Below are 25503 nucleotides of genomic sequence, written 5' to 3' on the forward strand. Positions count from 1 at the left end.
CCGCCTATGTAAGGTAGCTGTTTATAACGTAAAAGTAGCTAGCTGGATTTAGAGTTCATAAAAAAGTAACTAAATGCACGTCGTGAAATTAGGCGAGTGCCCGAAGTTCGCGTTATTGCCATGTCGGAGCACAGCCTCGTGTGTTCGGTGGTTTAAGAGACTGGAAGATTTTGTAGCGTAGAAATCCATGTACTGTATGTCCCGGAGAGAGTCGGTCTGACGCTCGAACTAGGCAACGTTGCCACACAGTGCGCGGGAACCAGCGACTTTTGTCCCGCTCTAGTCTTGCTTTTCCCATATGTGGCACCAGCGCAATTCTGCCCAGCCGCCTATTTTCATGGTCCTGCGTTTAGTTACTTCCGAACACTGCTTGATAGAGCATAAAAGAGAAGTGGTACTTACCCTGGAGTCGACGGGAGGCTCGATGTTGAAGTTGTGGTTGACGGGGGACAGCTCCTCCTTCTGGAGCTTGAGGGTCTCCATCGAAAGGTGCATTCGCATTGGGGAGGGCCTGCTCTTGCCATCGCTCACCGTCACCATTCCACTCCGCACCTGGAAATAGCACAAGAGCTCCATTAAGAACATTGTATCAAGAATGGAGTACAAGCAAAATAGCAAAACACGTTTGAAAGAATACTGAAAAAAAGGAAGTTCTTAAAATAGAGTAGCTGAAGTTACAACAGGATGAGATACGTCAACGCTTTCAGACCGAAGCGACAAGCGACGTGTTACTTGGAAACGTACCTTCAGAAAGCAGTGAAACCTTTAGTTCCAAAGTGACACGACCAGCCGCACATACGCTTGTAGGTTGCGTATCTCTCGGACTGGTTCGCTTTCTCCATATCGTGCATCGTGTCGCTCATTACAATGATTTTCCCCCAGACTTGAGGTGCCTTTCTGGCTTGTAAGTTTCGGTGTGAAATGTGTTTTCGGTGTCACGTGTTACTTGTCGCTTTGGTCTGAAAGCTCCCATACGCAATAAGTTAAAATTAAGCACATCTTCTTGTTTGTCGTGAAAGTGTAGCCAATTCTGATATGTAACGTGAACATTTTTCCATTTAAGAAAATGAAGTTGAATTCAAGATTCCAGTCATCTTGAAGCATGGCCTAGACGGATCTTCCTCACCTTCATCATGTTGGGACATTAGAATGGTGTCTGCCAGACAGTTTCTATTTTACATGTGATTCTGCACTTTTAAGACACCTTGTATATCTATATATATATATATATATATATATATATATATATATATATATATATATATATATATATATATATAAAATTAATGTTTGTGGTATAATCACTGTGAACAATGAATATCTTAAAAGCAACTTCTCATAAAAACAACTTTAGCAGTTTTGGAAACCAGACGCTACCAATATTGATAGCATTTCCGCGTGCAAGAGAACATCCTGTCATTATGACGGGTTGTCTTGCGTGCTGTGAACACAAAAACGTTTTCCAAATTTCACGCGTGCAGTCAACTCTGGTTGTTTCGACATTTATAACAAAATATGTCAACATATATCCCCTGACTCTATCCTACCGACAATTTCCCGGCACCACCCGCGAACAAATTAATTCGATTTTAACGGACTTGAGATTCCAACCACGACACTCACTTCTTAAACACGCAGCAAGAGCTGATTGGTTGACTACTTCAATTAACGCCTTCGTTATACTGTTAGAATGATCACGCGAGAGGTTAGAGAACAATCAAACCTAAGAGACAAGGAAGTCTGTTTGTAAACATCCTAGGCCTTCATTAAAGGTACGGTCACCGACAATATAAATAGAACATCTACATCCTGAAATGCTGGCTTCCCTGCAACGCTATGGGTGGGTTGCCTAAGTATGAGGCGACAGCAGAACTTCCTATTGAAAAGTTGCTATGGAAACACACAACACATTTCAGGGAAACAGGTATTTCAGGATATAGATGTCCATTTCTCTTGCCGGAGAGTGTACAATCACAGCCATTCCTACATTACGACTGGATTTTGAATTCATATAAATTAATAATACTACGGATATATTCCAAAGAGAACAATGCGCTGTGTTAATTTATATTAACTAAGGCTCTTACCTGATGAAAGGCTTTATGCTTACAAACTGATCAAACCACAACAGACTCTTGCAGATCAATAACAAAACGCAAGTAAATTCAGACATTGGCAAAATAACGTTTGAGGCAAAGTTCAGCTCCCATCAGGAATTTTATGGTCTAAACCACGACTTACGATGACCTGCCAGCTGTGCTCCAGATTCCATAGGTCCATTGCGTTAAAGGGGAGATTGGAGATTACTTTGTAAATAGAAAATTGCCGCCTGATCTTTGCGTTGTTAATGTACGTGTCAGTCGGCATGCTGGGCCCAAGATATGGCATATTTCACAATTACGTTGAGCTGGAATCGAAAAAAAAAATGGGAGAAGGGTCATTCTTCGTTCATGTTTTTGGACATTTGAAGCCAAGTGACATTGAATACAGTTATTCTCTGATTTTCTAAACTGAAATCCACAATCAGAAAATAATAATATTTGTTATTATATTATTATTATTATTATTAATAATAATATCAGACACGGAAAACTCAATCAAACGCAGGAATACAGCTTAGGGAAAACAAGGCTATAAGAATAGAAATAGGTTTATAGGCATGAAACTGACTACCCGCAAAATGAATATGAAAATTTGCATGGTGATATTTAAGACCACATATTAACTAGCAGTGTTATAAGGATTATTGTAGGAGATATTTGTTTTAGTAACTTTGTTTGTAAAGACTTACTATGAACTGGCAACTGTGACCAGGTAGTAGTCTGTTGTTTTTTTTCTCTCTACTTCAAGATGCTGTGAGAAACGTACATATGTACATTTCGAGCAAGTACTGCAAAATCTGTTTTTCGTTTTTCATGTATGTATACAGATGTAGCTTTCTTCTTGTAACCATTTTGTTCTACCGTTTAAAATTTTCGTTAGTTCGTTAATAAGTTATTCCACAATTATTTTAATAGTTTTTTGGCGTTTCAATTTCAATTCATTTTCCTCAAACTTCGGAAATCAGATTAAATAATAAACACGGTGATGGACAATTTATATATTATCATATTTACGTTCACTGTATAATGGATATTTAGTAAATTTGTCAGAATAAAATGAAACTGTAATTGACATGAATGGCACTTGCGACACATAAATATCTAAAGCACCCTTACAATTCGATATGTCACGATAAATCATACTTCACTGGCATATTTCAAATACTCTTCAACACTTCATCTTGTTCTCTTAGACCTACTGATTATTTTGACATCGATTATCCGTTTCCCTAAATTGTAATTGGCACTAAACACGTCTACACTTACGACAATATAACTACAGCTCACCGCTCAGGAGATGATCCCCAACGGAAGTGCAGTGACGTATCGACGGGCGACTCCACTATTAGGGTTAGGGGAGTGCACCCTGAGTGAGAAACATATGTGGGCTCGCTGTAACCGATGCAGCGATGCAAGTCCTTTAGGGTTACGTCCTGTTTTCACTGGGCTAATCCTCTTTTTCGAGTCCTAAAAATGGCCTGGGCAGATTTTTAGAAAAATTTGGAAATATTCTCTTTTCTGGGATAAAGAAAAACTGCTTAACTTCAAGATTAGTAACAAAATGTTATTTAATAATAATAGTTAATATTATTTCCGTCTTCAATTTCGAAGTAAAGAAATACGACACTCTCAGTTGCAAGCGCAAAGCCAAGACATTTTTCTTCCAACAAAGAAAAAATGTTGGACTTTTGTGTCACTTCTGTTGTCGCCGCTCGTTGCGTAAGGTTTTGATTTCAAAGCATTTGTGATATCTACCGCGGCTCATGGTGATCAGCAAGTTTCTAACAATAGGTAAGAATATGCGTGCTATACGCCGCGGCTTATTTGAGTTTCACGACATCAGTATTCAGAAATGAACAATAGTTTTTAACTGCTGTTCTCTTAGTTGTTACATGGCAGTGGAGAAGTGAAGTTATGTGGATCAGCGATCTGAACCATGCCGAAACGCAAATGTGATTTTAGTAACGACTTACCTTACAAAAACGGTTTCCTGACTTTAGGTCTGGAAGAAACAACTCCAAGGCAGAATGTCTTGCAGAATGTCAAATTATGTTATTATTTTAAAGTAAGAGACCGAGTTTCACAACCGTATAATATTGCGGGCACAGTGAATAAATATTAGAATATTCAGACATATGCCTATAATGAGGCCTATTGTTAGATATACGGAAACGGTGTGAATTTTTTTTACAGGTGTGTGTGATCTATAAGCTCACCAAATGCCGTATATTCTTTTCAAAATTCTTTGAATTGCAGTCTAAATAATGCACAGGATAAGCAATACGAAAGTATTCTGCCCACTGAAAGAAAAGCAGCAAACTGTTGCTGCGGACACACGATCTGCGAAATTGACGCAAATCAACTCCCACGTACTTCGAAAAGGATACTAGACCGCAGCGGAAGGTTTTCTGCTACCCCTAAATTCTGCAAATGGACTGCTTCTTCCCTTGACCCCCGCTCCCCGTCTCCCCTCGTTTGGGGATCTTCTCGTGAGCGGTGAGCTGTAGCCGGTCTACGCTTTCCTTCCGATAATAAAAATACCCAAATTCTTTCCCAACTTGAGCAAGTGTCTTCCGAGACAATGACGCGACTGTTTTAGTTTGATGTTGCGAAAAAAGGTAAAAAAGAGGTAACTGAACAATGAGCGTTCTGTATACGTGAGCTAAAACTTTATGACTACTAATAGTTTTAGGAACATATTTTTGGATGGTATATATTCGCATATCTCGCCTAAAACATCAATGATATCTCTGCAGATGTATGTAGAATTTTTCAATATTCATCGAGTTCAGATTAGATATATATACACTCTGCTTCGGAAGTCTCTGGAGCAAGCGAAGAAAGCGAAGAGCGTAAGCAGAGCGACTATACATGTGTGTTATGATTAGACCTCAGATTTTTAGATTCTAAAAAGTGTGCTTTTAGGTTCCAAAAACAGGCTCTAAAAATCCTAAAATAGGCTCTAAAAATCCTAAAATAGGTTCTAAAGATCCTAAAATAGGTTCTAAAGATCCTAAAATAGGTTCTAAAAATCCTAAAATAGGCTCTAAAAATCCTAAAATAGGCTCTAAAAATCCTAAAATAGGTTCTAAAAATCCTAAAATAGGCTCTAAAAATCCTAAAATAGGCTCTAAAAATCCTAAAATAGTTCCTAAAAATCTAAATTTAGGCCCGAAAAATCCTGAAAAAGGTTAAAAAAACTTAAAATAGTTCAAAATTCCTGAAGAATGCTGAATAGGTACAGTCACCACCAAGGAAAATGGGACACCTACTATACCCTGAAATACGCACTATATTGCATAACGTTGTGTGTTGCCTAACCCTACGGAGATGGCGGAACTATTAAAATCCACTTTTCGCCGTATGGTTAGGCAACAATCTTTTTTCATGATATCCACAGTAAATTCAGCAAATTTGTCTGTGAGGATCATCTTATATGACGAAAACAATATTTTAACAGAAACATAATCAGTGGTGCAAACTTCAATGCTGAAATGTTAGTTTGCAAGGCGTAAATTCCACAAAGCACCAAAGTGACGCGAAAGTGAGCAAGACCACACAGATCAGACCACTTGGGATTGTACAGGTAACAGTGGCACCAGACATTTTGCTTTGTTTAGAGCTTTGAGAAATCACCATGGGCTTGGAGGAAGGAGAATCAAGGGAGAGTATGTTTCAAACACGTTTGTCATTGAATTTCGTCGTGACCAAACAAAGCAAATGCCTCTGTGTGACATAAAAATCCTCTAAAACCTTTTAAAATATATAAAAAAAACTTAAAAAAAGCCTTGGTTTAGGAGCATAAACCTAAAATAGGTTCTAACAAACAAAATAGTATTTTTTAGGCCCTATAAAACTTCATCAGTTGTTGCATTTTTTAACGAAACGCTGACATAACTTATTATTTCTTATATACCTGTAAAGGAAAAAAATAGGTTAAAAACCTAAAATACGAGATCTAGTTATGATTAACATAAAATCGAAGATTAGCAGTGTATCCAGTAGCCCACTAAAATAACTAGACAGCATTGTTTGGAGGACACGGTTACTTAGCATGTTTTATTTTTAAAATGGATAGGATACCAAATTATATTACACACGTATGAGGCAGGAAGTTAATTACGGATTTAATGTACAAGTTGAGTAAGCGAAGAAGACCATTCGTTTTACGAGGCACCCTCCCACATGCAAGAATCCTTCAGTTAGTGGGCGTCGCTTGTCTGCAGGCAGAAGCACTTCTCATTAAAAAGAACATTAAAGAGGCGAGCTAAGTAGAACATTATTCGGAAAGTTCACCAAGACTCAACTCTCTGACGCTATAAGACAGCAGCATTTTACAAAATAAGTAATCTACTTGTGAGTGCCTCATGGTGTACGAGGTGTGTCCAGAAAGCAGTGCCCGTTTGGTAATGAAATATACGGAAAGAAGTAGTTGAACAAAACCTCTTTACTTTGAAAGTACATACCTGGAGCTATTTTCTACATAGTCACCGATGTCATTGAGGCACTTACCGTACCGGGAGATAAGTTTTTGTATACCCTCGTCGCACACTTTTGCCGCCAATTCACTGGCGGAAGGATACGCAGGCGGCATTCAAGGTCGCCCGGTATGAGTCAGTTGCGCACGATCTTTGAGCAAGTTGCATATACAAGGGTCGTTCAAGGTTGACCAGGACTTTTATTTCTAGACAGAAAATATACATACATAGAAGAACCAAACTATGTCAGTTTTTCAAAGTATTCCCCCTGAACACCCAGACACCGTTGCCGTCGTTGTGGAAGTTCCTTGATGCCTTTGGCGTAGAAAAAAGTAGGTTGGTGTCGTAACCTCTGCAGGACAGCGTTCTTGAGTTCCTCATCTGTCTGGAAGTGCATCGCGCCCAAATGCTCTTTAAGTGCCCCAAAGAAGTGGAAATCACTGAGGCATAAATCTGGACTGTAAGGACTGTGTGGTAAAACCTCCCAGTGAACGCTGGCCAGTGTTGTTTGAGTCAAATGGACCGTGTGGGGCCTTGCAATGTCATGGAGAAGAATGACGTGTTTCGACAACATTCCAGGTCCTTTCTTCCGAACAGCTCCACGTACAGCACCGTGAAGCAGTGGTGAGTAATACTTGCCATTAATTGTGGCACCCTTCTCCACAAAATCCACATGGATAACACCTTTCATGTTCCAGAAGACTGTTCCCAAAATCTTACCGGCAGACGACAGCGTTTTGCTTTTCTTGGGTGGAGGGGAACTTTTATGACACCATTCGTACACTCTTGCCCGTGACAGTGTTTGTTCACCATACTGTGCTTGCAGTCTACGCCAAATTTGAGCAAGTTTCACCTTCTCCTTCACGAGAAATTACATTATACACCGCTGTTCCACAGCAACAGATACACTACTTGCCGCCATCTTTGTTTACACTACTGCGCATGCGCCAAATGTGTCGCAAAGGATCATGGTTACTCGCAAGGAATCATGGTATGTCCTGCCCTAGTAATACAGCGCTACATTGATTCATTAATATTTTACACACGAAAGTCCTGGTCAACCTTGAACGACCCTTGTAGTTAGTGGTTCTATGCGTGAAAATCGAGAATACGCGGCAGAAGTGTGTGACGACGGTGTACAAAATATTGCGTTTCCCGGTACGATAAGCGGCTCGATGCCACAGGTACCTGTGTAGAAAAATTGCTCAAAGTAAATGGGTTCTGTGCAAATAACTTCTTTCATTCTTCTTTTTTTATTACCAAACGGCTAATAGCTCCGACTATGGGACGCTCGCTGGTTCGTCTCTCCTGGGCGAAGCGAAACATATTTTATATTGAGATTTGGGCTTGTGTATGGGACCGGTGGCCATCCACTATCGTGAGGATATCGAGGATCTACGAATGAGTAGCGTCAAGGAAAACCTACATCTGGTTGGATGATTGCTCATCTCTGCTGAGGCATGTGGGAAGCCGGTACGTAGACTTTGACCCTCACGCGCTGTTGCGCCTCGCGTTGTAATTAAAAGTGGACTACTTTCTGGACGTTTCTCCTACTTCCATGCCACCGGGTACTCATGAGAGGCTATGCGAGCTCTGGATCCGCTTATGGATAAGCACAAGCTAAAAAAATTCTGCCACAGATAACCTGCGCCAGAACTCAACCCCAGTTCTTCGGCCTCCCAGTCACACTAGATCTCCTCAAGCAATAACACTGCGATTTGTAATGCTCGGAAATTGTATTCTAAATTCCATAAGGCAACATACATTTCCATAAATAAACAATAAACTTTCAAAATCGTTAATCGTTCGCGGAGACCATCTCGCTTCAATCACAGAACATTGTTGCTCCGGCTGGACCGGACAATGGTGATTAGTTGCATAGCATAACTCGAACGACATCGCTTATTCATACTGATCGCTTGACTCGGACCTTGCTGTTTTTCCCAACCAATCCAGATGACATTTCAGCATCGAACTCTCCTACAAGCAGTGTTGCCAAACCCTATCCGCGTAAAAGAGCAAAGTTGCACCTCAAATTGATTTTCGAAGGCGCAATAAACTGCTTCCTAGTGTAATTCTATCGGGGGGGGGTCCTTTTAATGGTACACCGATACTCATGTGTGTATGTGTGATACTCATCTTATATTGAAGATATGGTAAACAACTGCAGTTTCACAACAATCAGTCATGCTTGCAGACGAATTCTTGTGGACGTAAACACGATTTTTGTGCGGAGGAAGAGAAAGGAATTTGGCTTCGGAAGATACTTTTATCGACAAGTTTATACCAAAAGGGTTAGATTTGGAGCAAAATTTACTCTCGTGGAGCTAAAAAGCTCCTTGCAGCATTTAGAAATTTGAGGTGCCAAACGAGTGCGCAAAAGAACCAGATCTGGCTCCAAAATAGCTAAGTTGGCAACATAGCTTCCAAGCCTTTGTTTTCCCACCTCACGGATGATCGCGCCTGAATAAATCAATGCGATTAATCGGATAGAGACGATGTCAAGCACCGAATACATGCGGGACAAAGCAGCATCGAGTTATGAAAGAAACCATTGTGTCTGGTCAAATCCAGTTTTGCTGCGATCCACGACAGTGGAATGAACTTCTGTCAGGGCTCCAGCGAGATTGACGTTCCTGTCATTACCGCACGACCCACAGCAATATTGCAACAAGCGAGTATTCAGCAGTGGTTAATGTCAAATCCATGATCAGACAGCTCGTCCGCAAAGGCAGGGGGTGGTGATGAATTAGGTCAGTTGCTATGACATGCTTCGCTCAAAAAATAGCTCAGTTATACTTGCAGTTACTCACTTTGAAAAGTAAGTCGATTCCCGTTTCTTGAAAACTAAAAAGTTACTTCAAAAGTTACTTTATTCATGTCTCGTTCACGACCTGAAAGCGGGCTCGTCTTCATTTTTACAGACGACTACATCTAAGATTTAAATAAATTTACATTGAATTATAGTACTTAACATAATATAGAGGTTTCGAAAAGTTAAAACAACGGAAAACGGAGTGTCCAATCCTTGCAGAAAATTACGCTGTGTGAGATGACGGTGTCCAATACGAAGCCAAGTTAAAACGACCCCCTCTCGACAGAATGAACGATACAAGTAATGAGCATGGCGGGCTGGACCGACAGTATAAACTCGATTCCGAACCAATGTGCCTCCACCGGGGATCGAACATCAATGCACTTGTACTGTGGCACCTGAAGTTCCTTTCAAAGAATTGAATTCCAATTGTAGACAAACTTGTTCATTGATTATGGGTAAGCTGCAATCTGTTAAAAATCAAGCTTGCATTTTAGGAAGTGATCTCAGAAAATGTCTATTTCTGGTAGAATGTGATAATGAATATGAATAAGAAAATAATATCAGAGTACTACTACTACTAATAATAATAACATTAGCGCGCATAGTCCGAGTGCCTATCTTTAACTTTGTTCCCAGTAACTGTAATTTCTGATAAAGATAAACATTTTTCTTCAAGCGCACAAGTATGACTCCAGAATTCCCAGCTGGGCATGGAAAACCGTGCACTCATGGACTATTCTGAAGAAAATTACTGATATTTGTCTACGCACGCCACTTAGAGAGGACTGGATTTGCCTCTGAAGTTGTAAAGAAAAAAACTTCGCCGTAGGGCGACTGCATTTGCATCTGAAAGCCCAGGGCGTATTTCCGATTACACCTGAGGGAATCGAATTTGCCTTCCGTTAATCAGAATCCTCGGTGCCTCGTTCGTCAACACTAAACGAGGAGCCAGTTAATTAGGATTGGGCAGTGCACTCCACTGCATAGCAATGACGTCACGACCCATGTTGCGCTATGGGTAGCCCTTCGTAATTCATACGACAGAATCTGCACAGCACGTGAGAGATCTACAATCTGGCAAGGTTCAGAGAATAACCACGGGTAGGCTCCTGGAAAGTTATTTCATGTATTCTTCTTGCGTCTGACCATGACGGGACATAGTAATTTTGTCTTCGGCAGTTTTGTACAGTCTCGAACGACAGTGCATCGCAGCTTCGACACAGTGTTTGAATCCAAAGAACTAGACAAACCGCAATACAAAATGAATTCCCACATTGCATAACATGCAAGGGTTTATGTAATGGCTGAAGAGAAAGATGGTGCTCCGTTTCACATTTCGTCCGGTATTCGAAGTAGAATGCACATAATGCTATACTCCATCGTGGATTCTCTGGAGCAAGGTCGCGCATAACGGTAGGAAAGAGGAGAAACCCAGTGGACGGATTGAAGCAGTACGTGCTGCTGCAAAGGCTGGTAACTGCATCAGCCATTTACCCTCAAAGCAAATCCGTTCCTGCGCACTTGCTCATTTGTCGAGCCTTATTGAGTCACTACTTCCTCCAGAGATTACCGGGACAGAGCGTAGCAGAGCAAGGCAATGCTCATATGAATTAAATATATGTACCACTGGAAGCAACCCTAGGAACATGCAGAGTGCGGTAATAATCTATCTATATATATAAAAATGGAAATACTATGTGTGTATGTATGTATGTTTGTTCCGGCATAACTCTCGAACGACTGGAGCAATTTCCACCAAACTTGGTACACATATGCCTTACAATCTAGAAAAAAATGATGTGGGAGTGTCCCTGGCACCCCCAGGGGTGGGGGGTGGGAAGGGGTGACATGTAAAAATAATCGAAAAAGGCCGATATTAGTGTGGAATCCATAGCTTTCGGGGTCGCTAACATGAATAGAGACACTCCCAATGCAGTTCAACTCCAAATTCATCACTTATCGGCATAGGGGGTGAGAGGGGGTGGAAATAAAATGTCAAAAATGTCCAAACTCTCGAACGCCTGGAGCAATTTCAACCAAACTTGGTACACATATGACTTACAATCTGGAAAGAAATATTGTGGGGGTAAGACACCTTGGCACCCCTAGGGATGGGGGTGGGAAGGGGTGACTTTTAAAATAATCGAAAAATACATATATTAGTGTGGAATCCATAGCTTTCGGGGTCGCTAAGATGAATAGTAACACTCCCAATGCCGTTCAATTTATTTATTCTTGCTCCAGGCCATTGATGGCCTGGGCTAACCTACCGACTGCCGGCCTCACTCTCACTGCTACTCACTCACTCAACCGATGAGGGAGATCATCCAACAAGTTACGGGGTGACGTGTGGTCAGCACGACGAATCCCCAGTTGTACGTTTCCATGACCGGGTTGCGTTACTCATTCGTAGCTCCTCAATTTCCTCACGATGGTGTGTTGCCAACGGTGCCATACACAGGCCGAAATCTCCGGAGAAAAGTTGTTATGCTTCCCCCAGGAGACTCGAATATGCGCGCGTTCCGGAACCGGAGCTCAAAGCATGACGCCTTAGACCGCACCGCTACGGTGTGGATATAGACATTTGGTCAAAGTATAATGTTTTGTCTTTGTTCTATTTTTGGTAGATGGACGCTTGGAACACTGCAGCTCAATACAGAGTTAACAACGAAGAGTTTGATCGATTAATTTGGTTTATTTTACTTCGCTTTTCTGCCACTTGTAACTAATTGCGAAGATGAGAATGATATAAAATTGATAAAGAACGACCAAGCCGGGATTCGAACCCGGGACCCTTAACGTCGTAGCGCGCTGTGCTAACCACTCCGCCGCGCCCACAGGTATCGAAGTTCCTTCTAGCGAAGACGTGTCCACCAGGTATTCTTGAAACATCATTCGTCTGTCTACTTCGGTTTTCTTCTCTGCTCACCAGGCCATAGTAGAGCATGTGGCAATCCGCATATTTGCTCAAATAACGGACATAAGTTGAAAAATAACACACTGACAAGGAAAGCCAATTCCAAGAAGAATACGTCACGCTGATTAAAAAGATGTAAATTTTATCGTGGTGCCCTCAATTTTATGTCCAGGTCATGTTTTACTGCTTTGAAATTACTTTGTTTATGTATTTCCACATCTTCGATTGCATTACAACAGCTCACGGCGTCTTTGAAGAATATATTAGTATAGCCAGTATAACTCAACCCACATGCGCTAAAGCAATCATCCAGATTCTATATCTATAACCCGATGGTTTCATGCTACACGGAGCACGATCTATACGGCTCAATCTTCTTGCAGACTCAGCGCCCAAAGCACCACTTTGTATCATAAGAGCCATCCTCTTCGTAAGCAAGAAATGAAAGAGATTTCTAGCTCTAGGCAGCGAAGCAGGCCGTTTCTGTAGAGGAAGCTTCCATGGATGTCTTCCCAATGCCTCCCATCCGAAAAATCCAGGGGAAAAGAACTGCCTACACGTTAGCCTACAGGTGGATCTACATTTTTCTTCTTAGCAGGGGCACAGAATATGCTCGAAGAATATGCGAAATAACAATGAAAATAACTCGAAGATTTTACTAGCGATTGAAAACAACCTGAAACATATATAAGCGTACATAACATTCACATCATTGCAATTACAAGGGTTAGTTTTGGGGGCAGATCTGGGATTAAATTAACTAATCGCGACTGCACCTACAAAATGGATTTGAAATGAATTGTTAAGTCCACTTTGTGCACAGCTAGGCTAATCGGAAACAGACCTACAGTTTAAAGTGGGATCCGAAGCACTATGTGCCTCCACCGGGCATCGAACCCCGGGACCGCTTGATTACAAGGTGACGACGTTATCACTGCGCAATCGGGGAGGCGCTCCTACAGAACTGATTGCATTTAGAATTGTTTGTCTACCAAAATAACAAACCGAATATTCTTGACTATTTCATGACTTTTTCATGATTTTTTTTCCTTTTTCTTAACATTTTATGCCCCCCGCCCTTTCCACTTATAGTTTGAAATTAAGAAAATAGATTTTATTGATTGATTTGGTGTTTTAAGTCCACTTTATGCAAAGTAAGGATAATCGGGACTGGACCTACAGTTTAAAGTGGGATCCGAACCACTATGTTCCTCCACCGGGTATCGAACCCCGGGACCGCTTGATTACAAGGTGACGACGCTACCACTGCGCCATCGGGGAGGCCAGTATTATAATCAGAGGATTAGACTTGCATTAGTTATTAATGCATGTAAGAATTAATGCTTCAGGCTTCATCCTGGATGGGGAACGACCACATTACTTTATTTAATGCTAGGTGATACGACTGCGTTGCCCGGGTATTTATTTATAAAAAATCTTGTATTAGACAGGAAAATAATGAATTCTACCTATAGTGTAAAATGAAACTAATTTTAAATGTGATCGTGAATGTCACCAATTAGCCCCAATTAACCAATTAACCCCCCCCCTGCCAATAGGTGATGAACTTGGAGTTGAGCCGCATTGGGAGTGTCACGAAAACTATGGATTCCATTCGCAACAAAGCCTGAATGTTAGACAACCCGAGAAACACTATGGTTGTGCGGATTGCATAAAGTCACGGATGTCTGTTAGCTCGGAATTTAATATCGGGGGTTCTCGATTATTTTCACATTTCACCCCTTCCCACCCCACGCCTAGGGGGGCCAGGCGTGTCCTATAGATTGCAAGTGTAACGTGTACCAAGTTTGGTTGAAATTGCTCCAGCCGTTCGAGAGTTATGCCGGAAAAAAACAAATATACACACCCAAACAAACACACACATCCATTTTTTTATATAGAAATTTTTTAAACAACTTCACACATGCAAGAATGAAATTCCTAAGAAACAAAGTGAACAAAACTTAACCACAACTCAATACAATTTTAGATTTCCAAATATTAAATTCAACAAATACCAGTACAGGTATATAACAATGAAAATCCACTATACTGTAAAAAAAATGCAAAAAATTCTTGACCAGAAACATAATTTCTTGATTTTCTTGACCTACCTGTTGATTTCTTGACTTTTTGTTGACATTCTTGACTGGTAGACACCTTGGTCAGTACTTTGGCTATTTTCCAAGCTCTTATCATTAATTAAAATCAATACGTGTCTCTGAGGACTAGATTAACACCTGTAGGTGCGAAAGGGCACTCAGTGCATACAAGGGCAAAGCACAGGACAGTGCACAACCCTAAAAACAATTATACTGGCATTAGGTCCAGACAAAAGAGACACGTTGGCCTGCAAGGCTGCAGTTCGATGCATCCTACATGTGTTTAAGGACTAGGTTTTCTAAGTTTTTTTTGACATTTGTTTCAATTCGTGAAGCCCACATTGCGTAAAACAAAGACATTAAACATGGTGATGGACAATTTGCTTGGGAAAACTTATGCATCCCACTGTACAGTCAACAGCAATAAAAATGGGACATCTAAATCCTCAAATGCTGGCTTCCATTCAACGCAATATAGATGTTTTACTATCGCCGGGGAGTTAGGCAACACACAAAGTATATTTCAGGATCTAAGTGTTCCATTTTTATTGCCGTGACTGTACATAAGGTTCGCTTTTAGCCAAGATTCGAATCCAGCGCTACAAGCCGCGCGGTTTGCTGAAACACTTAACGAGGAGGGTTGGCACGGTGTGTTTTTCATTAATCTGCTAATTATTTCCCCTCGGAAAGGATGCAATTACAAGCGCTTGCTTTGGATGTATGTTTCTGCGGAACAAGGAAATTTCTCTCCCGACCGTCTTAGCATCTCCAAGTGACGTGGATTTCGATCTGCAGAGCGACCAGCATCCTGTGTCAATTGGTCGTCGCGAGCAGACGGGGAGATAATTGAATCGGGTAGAATTTGACCCTGGGAGCAAAAGAAAGGGGGGGGGGGACTCCCAAGGAGCGAACGAAGAAGAACAGATGGTCTCCAAGATCTGGAAAATGGAGAACGGAACACTATTATCCAAAGACATCACCACTGGACAAACAAACTCTGCACAAACCCCAAAACCTTTGTTTCAAGGCCTGTTTATGGTCAGAGACTAATCCACGCCTCGTCAAATTTGAGCTTTTTTTAGTCCATTTCATACAGATAGGCTAATCGGGACTGGACGTACAGATTGAAATGTATCCACTCATACTTACTTACTTGAGGTGCGGTCCGCAGGCGGCAAATTCGCTCGCTTCCCTCAAGTGCACGAGATTCGAACACGGAACAGCTTGCACGAAAGGCGAAAGCGATAAAGAATTGACCACGTGAGTAAGGTAAAGTTCCCCGTACACCAGCACCACGTTCCGTATGCCTTTACCCCCAGGTAGCCATTCATTTTAGGCGATGTGAACCCCATTGCCACTATATGCGGGGACAAGACCAGAAAAATTCTGACCTTAGTTCCCCCACCCCGGGATCGAACCCGGGTCTTCCACGTGGCAGTCAGACGCCATACCGACTAGACCAAGTAGAAGCGAAGCAATAAAACTCCCCTTCGTTTCCAAAAATTTGGACCTGTTGATTTTTGACTTTCTAAAGTCTAGAGAATATTCTGCCTAGTCTTCGGCTCATAAACAGGATGAATGAATGTAATAGCTGCTGTCTGCATTTTCACTTTTCACTGCAAACAAATTATACAAAAAATAGTTTTAAGTAATGACCTAATATCAAGTGGGCTGACGACAGTCCCAGGAAAGAACAGAAAGAACAGACGAGAAATAGACAAAGAAATGTGAAGAAAGAGGGTAACGAACCTTAAAGTTCGTGGGATCTTACGAGTACCTAGAATGTTAAACAATTAATCAATGGGTGATGTAAATTACTCATCATTCATCCTCTGATGAGACCACTCGTCATTGTCATGACGAGTTAACGCTTGGCAATGCGAAAGGTACAAAATCACACTAAGGAACTAAACTACAGAAAAGACAATGGTCACTCGTTGGGTTTTGTGAACCGTTGAACCTGAATCATGGCTGGGTGTTAGGATAATTACCTGTCTATCTGAAGTATTAGGCTGAATAAAATATGCGAAGTCCTCTGTTAGCTTCTCCAATTCGTCGACCAAAGCGTCGTTCCACTTCTGACCTACTGCTCTGCTAAACACCTCTTCTCTCTCAACTCAATCCCAAAAGTCAGTCCCCTCTCAGCTTGTCTCACCTCTACAGGGTGTCGCAAAAATCTTTCAACAACGCTTGGGTGTTGGTAGATATCATAAAAACAAGTAACTTTTCCCTATAAAGTTTACCTCGAAAGCGCTTAGTTTCTGCGCTATAAGCGCTTAAAATCTATCCTGTACGTATGCAACCCAACACAGCAAACGCTTGCTCTGACATAACTACCAGGTGCGCGTGGCAGGGTTGCCACTAGCTTTCCTCGTTAAGAGAGACGACTTGAAAAAAACAACTTGGGAGTCTTGCCTGAGCAAAATCCAAAACATTAATGATACTTGCGATCTTGTAAGAAGCATTGACAGTATTTAAAAATATCTCCATAATTGATTAATTGATTTGGTTTATTTTAATTCGTTTTTCTGCCACCTTTGGCTAATCGCGAAGATGAGGATGATATGATGAAATAACAAATGACACCAATGTGTAGATCAGGATTTAAACTCGAGATGCCTGGCGCCGTAGCGAGCCACATCACCACGGAGTGTTTCGTGTATCATGCGATATCAACAATTGCAAGGGACACGTGAGATGAGAAATGCACGAACGAACAAATGTAAACATGATGTGTTTGCTGCCTCGTCTCGTACACGCAGAGTGTAATGTTATTACAATTTATTTATTAGAAAATTATTTCTATCTGTGTTATTGCTAATCGTGTTCGTCTCATAAGGAAATAATTGCAATGCTCTTTTAATTTAATTAATGATTGCTTGATTTTACTTCGCTTCTTGTGCCACTTTTGGTTAATTTGCAAAGATGGAGATCAGTGATGATATGATGAATTTGATGAATGGACACTCACAAATATCCATGCCCAGGCCAGGATTCGAACCCGGGACTCTTGGCGTCGTATCGCGATGTGCTAACCACTCCGGCACGGGGGCGGCTCTGCGTGTTCAAAACGAGGCAGCAAACACATCATGTTTACATTTGTTCGTTCGTGGATTTCCCCTACCTCACGTGTCCCATGCAATTGTTGATATCGCATGATACACGAAACACTCCGTGGTGATGTGGTTAGCACAGCTCGCTACGGTGCCAGGTATCTCGGGTTTAAATCCTGGTCTAGACATTGGTGTCATATGTTATTTCATCATATCATCCTCATCTTCACGATTAGCCAAAGGTGGCAGAAAAACGAATTAAAATAAACCAAATCAATCAATCAATTATGGAGATATTTTAGAATGAGCAATCTTGAATTTCAGTCTGCCCATTTTTTGTCTTGGTCAGTTTATAAATACTGTCAATGCTTCTTACAAGATCGCAAGTATCATTAATGTTTTGGATTTTGCTCAGGCAAGACTCCCAAGTTGTTGTTTTCAAGTCGTCTCTCTTAACGAGGAAAGCTAGTGGCAACCTTGCCACGCGCCCCTGGTAGTTATGTCAGAGCAAGCGTTTGCTGTGTTGGGTTGCATACGTAGAGGATAGATTTTAAGCGCTTATAGCGCAGAAACTAAGCGCTTTCGAGGTAAACTTAATAGGGAAAAGTTACTTGTTTTTATGATATCTACCAGCATCCAAGCGTTGTTGAAAGAGTTTTGCGACACCCTGTATATCACTAGGCCATCGAGCTCTTCCTCTATGCCGAATCGTGTTATTAATTGCCACTATGCAAACCACTGACTCCATAAACAGAAGGAACTACCTGTTTTCCTGAATGCTCAGGAGGTTTGCATAGCGCAACACTGTGCATTATAAACATGCCTCAGAGGCTTGAGACAACTGAGAAAAACAAGTGAATGCCATGGTCAACGTGAAGCGTTCAGAGAGACAATAAAATAAACATATAATCTTAGGGACTGATACGATTGTTACTGAATTGTAACAGCTATGAGTATTTTAGCGCATTCTTTCATATCGACAATGTTACTGATAAGCTACTGGCAACAGAGGCGTGTTCCACTTACAGTATTGCATTGTTTTCTTGCGAGCGAAAGAAATAAAGGAAGAAATTTCCGTTTCACTGACAATGAAAACATCTTGTAGGTCTTTAAGTTGTGTTCCGTTTCCGCGATTCGGTCCTTTCTGGGGACTTTTTTTTGCCGTATTTACAGGATTCCTTCTTATAGAGGTTCCGGGATATGCAGTTTTTACTGTATATATAAAAGGAGGAACCCCCGAAGAATGCCCAGCCTCCACCCGCATACATTCGACGGTATGGGCTTATGTCCTGGTGCCTAAAAAGACCAGGACGTCTTTTACATGAATGTCGGTTCCCCTGTATTTCTTCTCTTTCCTTTATTGTTTAAATTTTACAAGTTGTCTTGATTCTGCAGGTGTCTTGTGCAGACATTCTGCAGAAGTGTAATCTTATAGCATATGCAAAATGTGCAATAAATGTTTTAAATACTAGCCGCAGTGGTCAAGTCTGTGTCGACCTCCGTGGCAAAGTGGTTAGCACAGTGCTGTTCGAATCCCGGTTCGGACATGGATGTTTGCGTTTGTCCCAATGAGAATTGAGCGAATACAGAGAAAGTTGATAAATGTGAAAATTTAGAGAGGAAAGTGAATAAAGGGGATACTGCCGTATGGAGGTATTCTTTATATATATACACATATTATATATATATATATATATATATATATATATATATATATATATATATATATATATATAAGGAATACCGGGGTTCATTTCTCGAGGTCGCTGATCTAAGGTCGGAATTTTTTTTCCACATATAGCGGCTCTGGGTCTCACCCAGCCTCAAATCGATGGATACCTGGGGGCAACCCTGGAGTAGTGTTGCCCACGGGACGAGACGGGACAGGCTTTTAAAAATTCGAGACGAGACGAGATTGACCATGTGCCATAAGACAAACGAATATTTTCGAGACGAGACAGCATTTCCACGAGACTCCACGAGACGAGACAGGCCAAAGTCTCGTCTCGTGGGCAACACTACCCTGGAGGGTAAAAGGCGGCTGGAGGGTGGTGCCCTACCCCTACATTCCCTAAATGTGCCTTCATGGCACGGTGCTATACGGAAACTTTACCTTCGCCGTTACTACGTATCATTCGTGACCGATAACGACAACTAAAGTTAGAGAAAGTGCTATCTTAGATGACAAAGAGACAGGGTGCACAGTTCTGGAAACGCAGAGGACAAGAGCAATAACAAACAAACACCGGACTAAACCAACATTCTAGTCATCTCTAGTGATGATGCTTGAGCTTGTCTTTGGTGGTAATTACAGTGACAAATTTCCAGCAGGATATCAAACAGAAAATGATTATTTTAATCGTTTGGCTCTATGACCATGGCTCCAAAGTAAATCTGTTCATTGTTCATTGCGCCCTGCTATGAAGGCACATGGAGCGGGTGTATGTTTAAGGGTTCGCACACATGATTAGAATCCGACTATTGTCACAAATGCCTATTTTGTTCATTTGATCAGATTTGTATGTGTACATTACAGAAATAAGTTTCAGAATAATTCACTAATTATATGTAAATTCTACAATCGCTTGTAATGGCTACTGCGACTGCTCTGGGAACCGGTCTGCATCACAACGCAGGACGGTTATTTTGACAAAAATTCTGTTTCCCTGCTTCGGAGAGGAGGAGCCGGCCCCCATGGCGGAGTGGTTAGCACATTAGGGGTCACAGGTTCGACTCCCGGCCTGGGCATGGATGTTTGTGAGTGTCCATTCATCAATTTCATCATGTCATCACTCATCCCCATCTTCGCAAATTAGCACAAGAAGCGAAGTAAAATAAAGCAAAACATTCAATCGGAGAGGAGGGCTTTGTAATGCTGCCGCTTCTTGCCCAAGCGTTAGGTCTAATTGGCTGTTTGACCGCTAGTTCCTTCGTAGGTAAACGCTGCAACAGAGGGTCACTGCCATAAAGATGGCCCCCGCGCCGGGAGTAAGCGCGATCTGTTTATTAGTGTCTGGAATGTTTCAAAAGAGAGACAAACTAACGTTCCAACTATGAAAAGTGTGTCTTTGTCCTCCTTTTGAGGACTCGCGCCCGCATCAGCCTTCCCCGATGGTTCAGTGGTAATGTCGTCGACTTGCAATCAAGAGGTCTCGAGTTCGATAACCGGTGGAGGCACATAGTGGTTTGGATCCCACTTTAAGCTGTAGGTACAGTATAGGTTAGCCCTTCTGTGCATAAAGTAGTCTTAAAACTCAACTTCAACCAACGATCCAAAAGTTAACTCTGAATTCTGCAAGTGATTCGAATTGCAACATCGGTAATGAACTTTCAAAGAAATGGCCAGAGAAGTACCGTGTAGTTGCATAGTTACAGGTGGATAAACGTTTGAGCAAGATTCATATTCCAGCAATTTACACCTCTTTGAATTCATCTTCCAAATGGGAGAAGAGTTTGACTGCCAACAATTTCTAGAATCCAACACTTCTGAAGGTAGAAGGGCTCGAAATCCCTCATCCCTCACCTCCAGTTACGCCTATCATAGACTCAGCTTCATCTCACCCCATGTGATTTCTATACAGGGTGAGTATAAAGTCCCACGACATTTTTGGGAAATCGGCGACTAATAACAAAATAAATGGTACTACAGTACAGAAGAGACACCAAAACATAAAATTAACGCCTTTCCACATGACCTCCACAAAAGTAATACTTCTCCACATGACCTTCGAAGTGGGGCGGTGCACCGTCTTGTTGGAAGACCACTGTACCAAGGATACCATCATCCAACAACTGCGGCTCTAGGAACAGTTGCAACATGTCGATTTAAGTGTCTCCATTGATTGTTTGTTCCACAAACATGAATGATCCATAGACTTTTTGTTTGGTTATGCCGAGCCAGACATACTTTCGGAGTGTCCTTTTGCCACTAGATGGTATCATTGGGCGGCTCATTGCCCCATATTCGACAATTATGACGGTTGACATGTCCACAAACGTGGAATGTAGCCTCGTCGCTGAAAAAGATGTTGTCTATTAACTCTTCCTGATGTGCAGCCTCACAGAGATCGAAGATGTAGAAAAGCGTTAATTTTGTGATTTGATGTCTCTTATGTACTGCAGTACCATTTATTTTGTTATTAGTCGCCGATTTCCCAAAAATGTCATGGGACTTTATAATCACCCTGTATTAAAAGATTATCTGATCTATTTCTCCAAACCACAACTGTAGGCTCCAATTTTGAGTTTTGGTCTAGGTGTCTCTTTGTGGGTCTAGCTTACCTTTCATCTCATCATTGTAGCTATTAGTCGAAAGTGGCAGGACACTAACGTACTATAAGATATGTACATCTATATGTTTATAAATTACTAAAGTACAGACTACACTGTGTTAGGTTGTCAAGTCAAGTTAGTATCTTGGCTATTTGTGTTTGTATTCAAGTGTCAGCCCTTGTTGGGCTCTGACTCATTATTTTCATTGCACTGATGACTTTGCGGGATTTTCTTTATGTTATTTTAGTCCTCCCCGCAACTGGATTTTCTTGTTTTTCACCTCATGGCAGGAAGATGTAGCAGTTCTAGGATGTTCTTTTATTAGCCGTCCATCCTTGGCAGCTTGTATGTGTCGCCGTGGATTTTGCAATCCAATTCAGTAATGGTCGGATTGGGATGGTGTGGCTGAATTGCCCAGAACTTTTGTTTGATTCGACGCATGAAGTCGAAGAGTGTTTCAGCATCTCTAATTTCAACGTTTGGAGTATATCTGTCTGCCGCAGTAATAACCCTCAGAGTCTTGTTTTGTCAGGACAGGACAGGAGTAATCAATCGATGTTCTAGTTTGTTGATGTTTCGGGAACATGAGTTTCGTTATTTGTGATCTTCTACCCCCTGTCTTGGTTTGCTTTATTTTGATATTTTCTCCTCTCGGCACTACTGCTGTGCTAACAGGGTATTAAACATTGTATTACATTGTAGGAGTTACACTAGAATTAGATTTTTTATTTAGATTTGCTGTTGTAAGTCTACTTTATGTACAGTAAGGCTAATCGGGACTGGATATGCAGTTTAAAGTGAGATCCAAAATACTATGTGCCTCCACAGGGTATCGAACTCGGGACCTCTTGATTACAAGGCAACGACGCTACCACTGCGCCATCGGAAAGGCTCTATATTAGAATTAGAAAAAGTAGCTAGACCCGATCATTTCTATTATACTGTATATATTTGCTTTTGTCTTTCTTCTGCCCTTGTCCTAAGTGGTCTACTCTACTCAATTTACTGTTGTGTATTGAACCTGATATTACGACGGCCACTCGTAGAGAAAGATTTCGAATTGTTGTGCATTGAACGAGTGCTCCCTGGGCGATGGCAACAATGAGGGATTCAAAAGGAACAATTAAAAGCTAAAACTATCGAGGCCTCGGTGGCGTAGGTGGCTTTGGTCGATCCCGTGCATGCTCTTGGGTGCAGCTTGCTTGTCCCGCGTGATAGCTACGTGCTTGACGGCGACTTGCCTACGCCCGGACACACGGAGGATCCCTCTGACTTGGAATTCGTCACCCGATGGTGGGCCTCACAAAGTTTTTATTCATTATGTGAGGATGGATTGGTTCAGGATCTAGAGACAAAACGATGGAAGGCAATTACCTTCCGCCAGGGGTCCAGGGTTCGAATCCCGACATGTGTATGTTTTTTTCTTCTTCTTCTTTTCTTTGCAGATTCTCATTCTTCGTGTTCATTTCTATTACAATAACTGCACAGTTAATACAGATTGTCTGTAAAGTATGTCTTCGTTAATATAAGAAAGACACCGGATATTTTCGGAAAACGAAATCGATTTAATAAAATCAATACACAGGGCAAAACTGGACAATGCCGGTCTCAGAAATATGGTTATGAAATGCCGCGGCAACAACTGGCTGCGCTTTCAGACTTATCTGAAACGTTGAAATAGAGAAAACCAGTTCTTTTTCTTACAGGATATCCCTATTTAACAATAAACATGGAACATTCTAAGATTTTAACTTGAAATTTTGAAAACAAATAAGATTAAATAGATTGTAAAGAAAAGTAAGCCAGTAGTTCTTCACTCAGAATCTAACAGAGAAGTTTTCGTGCATTCGTAACGATCTGCCGGATCTCTTAATTATACTCCAACTCCCAGTCATTCAACCATTGCTTTCCAATCAGGAAATATTCAGAATCATCAGAGGAATGCAGTGCCAGACAGCACTGAGACAGAGAGAGAGAGATGGAGAGCTGGAGGAGATCGGAAAAGACTCTTCGTACAGTCGCGAGCATAACCATTCATCGCAGATCTTCAGCTGCAGTACAGAGACAGGAATACATATTCCTATAGCCATGCTGATCCAATCTGTAGTGGTTTAAACTCAAGAGTTGTGTATTGCCATTCAGTTAAGTGCTTAATTTTACCTCTCGCACCTTACCACCAAGCTCACCAACAGCAGAGAATGCTCTACCATCAAGGATGAATGATTAAGTGAGCTACATCGACACAGTTCGATCACACGTTCTTGCGGAACGTTAGGATGAAGAAAAGAAGATGAAGAAAATATCATCAAGCCTTTTTTTGCATTTCCTTACCTGTAATCATCTACATTTCCATACATGCATATATTTATCTATCTATCTATGCAATAGAATATAATAATAGATAATAAAATCAAAATCTAGGCGATTACAGGTTAGGAAATGCATCAACATGCTAACACTGTTGTTTCCATGTTGATATAACATTCAAATGCTGATCAAGGCAACATTTATTGTAAGTAACCATTTCACCTTCTAACAGGGTCTTCTTCAGACAAAGATTCACAATAAATTCAATATTGTTAGAAGATGGAAACGTTATGTTTTTATTGTATATTTTTTATACAATAAATTTTGCCTTGATAAGCATTTGAATGTTTTATCAAAATGCCTGTTGATTTTTCCTTTGTGTACAGTATGTGTGTGTGTAAAACTGTAAAAGAAATTAAGTAGTAGCTAGGAGAACATATGAGTTTTCAAATTATTAACAGGATTTGTAATTGACATCTTGAAATATACTGTGATTCATGTGATAAAACACCTATACAAATATTGTACCAGGTACAGCGTAATTTCCTAGTTTAGGAGACAGAGCAGCACAATTTGAAAATGAAGCAGACTTTTCCTGTGCGTTGCATTGGTAGAAAAGATGCAATTGTGAGGTCCTCTGAAGTCACAGTCACTGACATTTCTTGGTTGTAACGATTCTATTGACAAGTATTCTATCGAGCTATTTTTATAGAAGAAAATATACTTTTGTAGGATTCGTTGGAAGCAAACGTGCTAAAGGTAAAACGGAAAAAATTAGGAATAGCATAGCAACAGCCAAAATCTTTAATGAAATAATCAGGAACCTTTAAAAATTAAAAACATAATCATAGCTGGTAAGAAGCACAAAAAAAGGTATTGAATTGGAACTGACATTTTGAAAGTCGCGAACTCAATCTTTGAAAAAGAGATTTTGTCCTGCAAGGTATGATATTATTGTTACTTTTTTATTATAATAATTGGAAAACTTGTGGTTCTTGTGGTTGTTCTAGATATCGAATGTAAAAATTAATTAATATAAGCTAGTACATTGTGCGAATTAATGACTCGCCCGAGAATTACTCCACACTTAAAATGGAAAAACGCACATGTTTTTTTAATATAGCAGACAATTCGAAGCTCCTTAGGAGATGCATTTTCGCTCTTGCTAATATGTATCAGTAAACAATGCAGAGCCATCTATCCGAGAATGTTTGAATCATTGTTGCATCATACTCTGAACTTCTTCTGCTCCACAATAGAGACCATACAAAAGTATTATGCAGAGGCGCAGGAACGTTTTGTATTTGGGCTGTACAACATGAACAGCTGGTCTCCATGGCAGATATCCAGTAGTGTGTGTCCCGCTTTAGCCAGGCACAGAAGGGCTCGCTTACAGTGGAGTCAGCATCATCAAACTTGGACCCTGAACGAATGGAGGAACGTGTTCTTCACAG

At 41.0% G+C, this 25503-nt stretch overlaps 1 protein-coding gene across 4 annotated transcripts in view; it reads right to left on the minus strand.

The window, feature by feature from the left end:
* The window catches only part of Syn2 (Syntrophin-like 2), a 623560-nt gene that overhangs the window by 317818 nt on the left and 280239 nt on the right, over positions 1 to 25503 (minus strand). For 3 of the 4 annotated variants that reach the window (XM_083109950.1, XM_083109951.1, XM_083109952.1), the window contains one exon: positions 403 to 552. In XM_083109950.1, the coding sequence (XP_082966076.1) occupies positions 403 to 552 (150 nt within the window). Of the gene's footprint in view, positions 1 to 402; positions 553 to 2087; positions 2171 to 25503 lie in introns of those variants that run through there. The other variant, XM_083109953.1, reaches the window with a different exon arrangement.

This window comes from Lepisma saccharinum, chromosome 23, assembly GCF_977018435.1.
Source record: "Lepisma saccharinum chromosome 23, izLepSacc3.1, whole genome shotgun sequence".
Classification (NCBI taxonomy): domain Eukaryota; kingdom Metazoa; phylum Arthropoda; class Insecta; order Zygentoma; family Lepismatidae; genus Lepisma; species Lepisma saccharinum.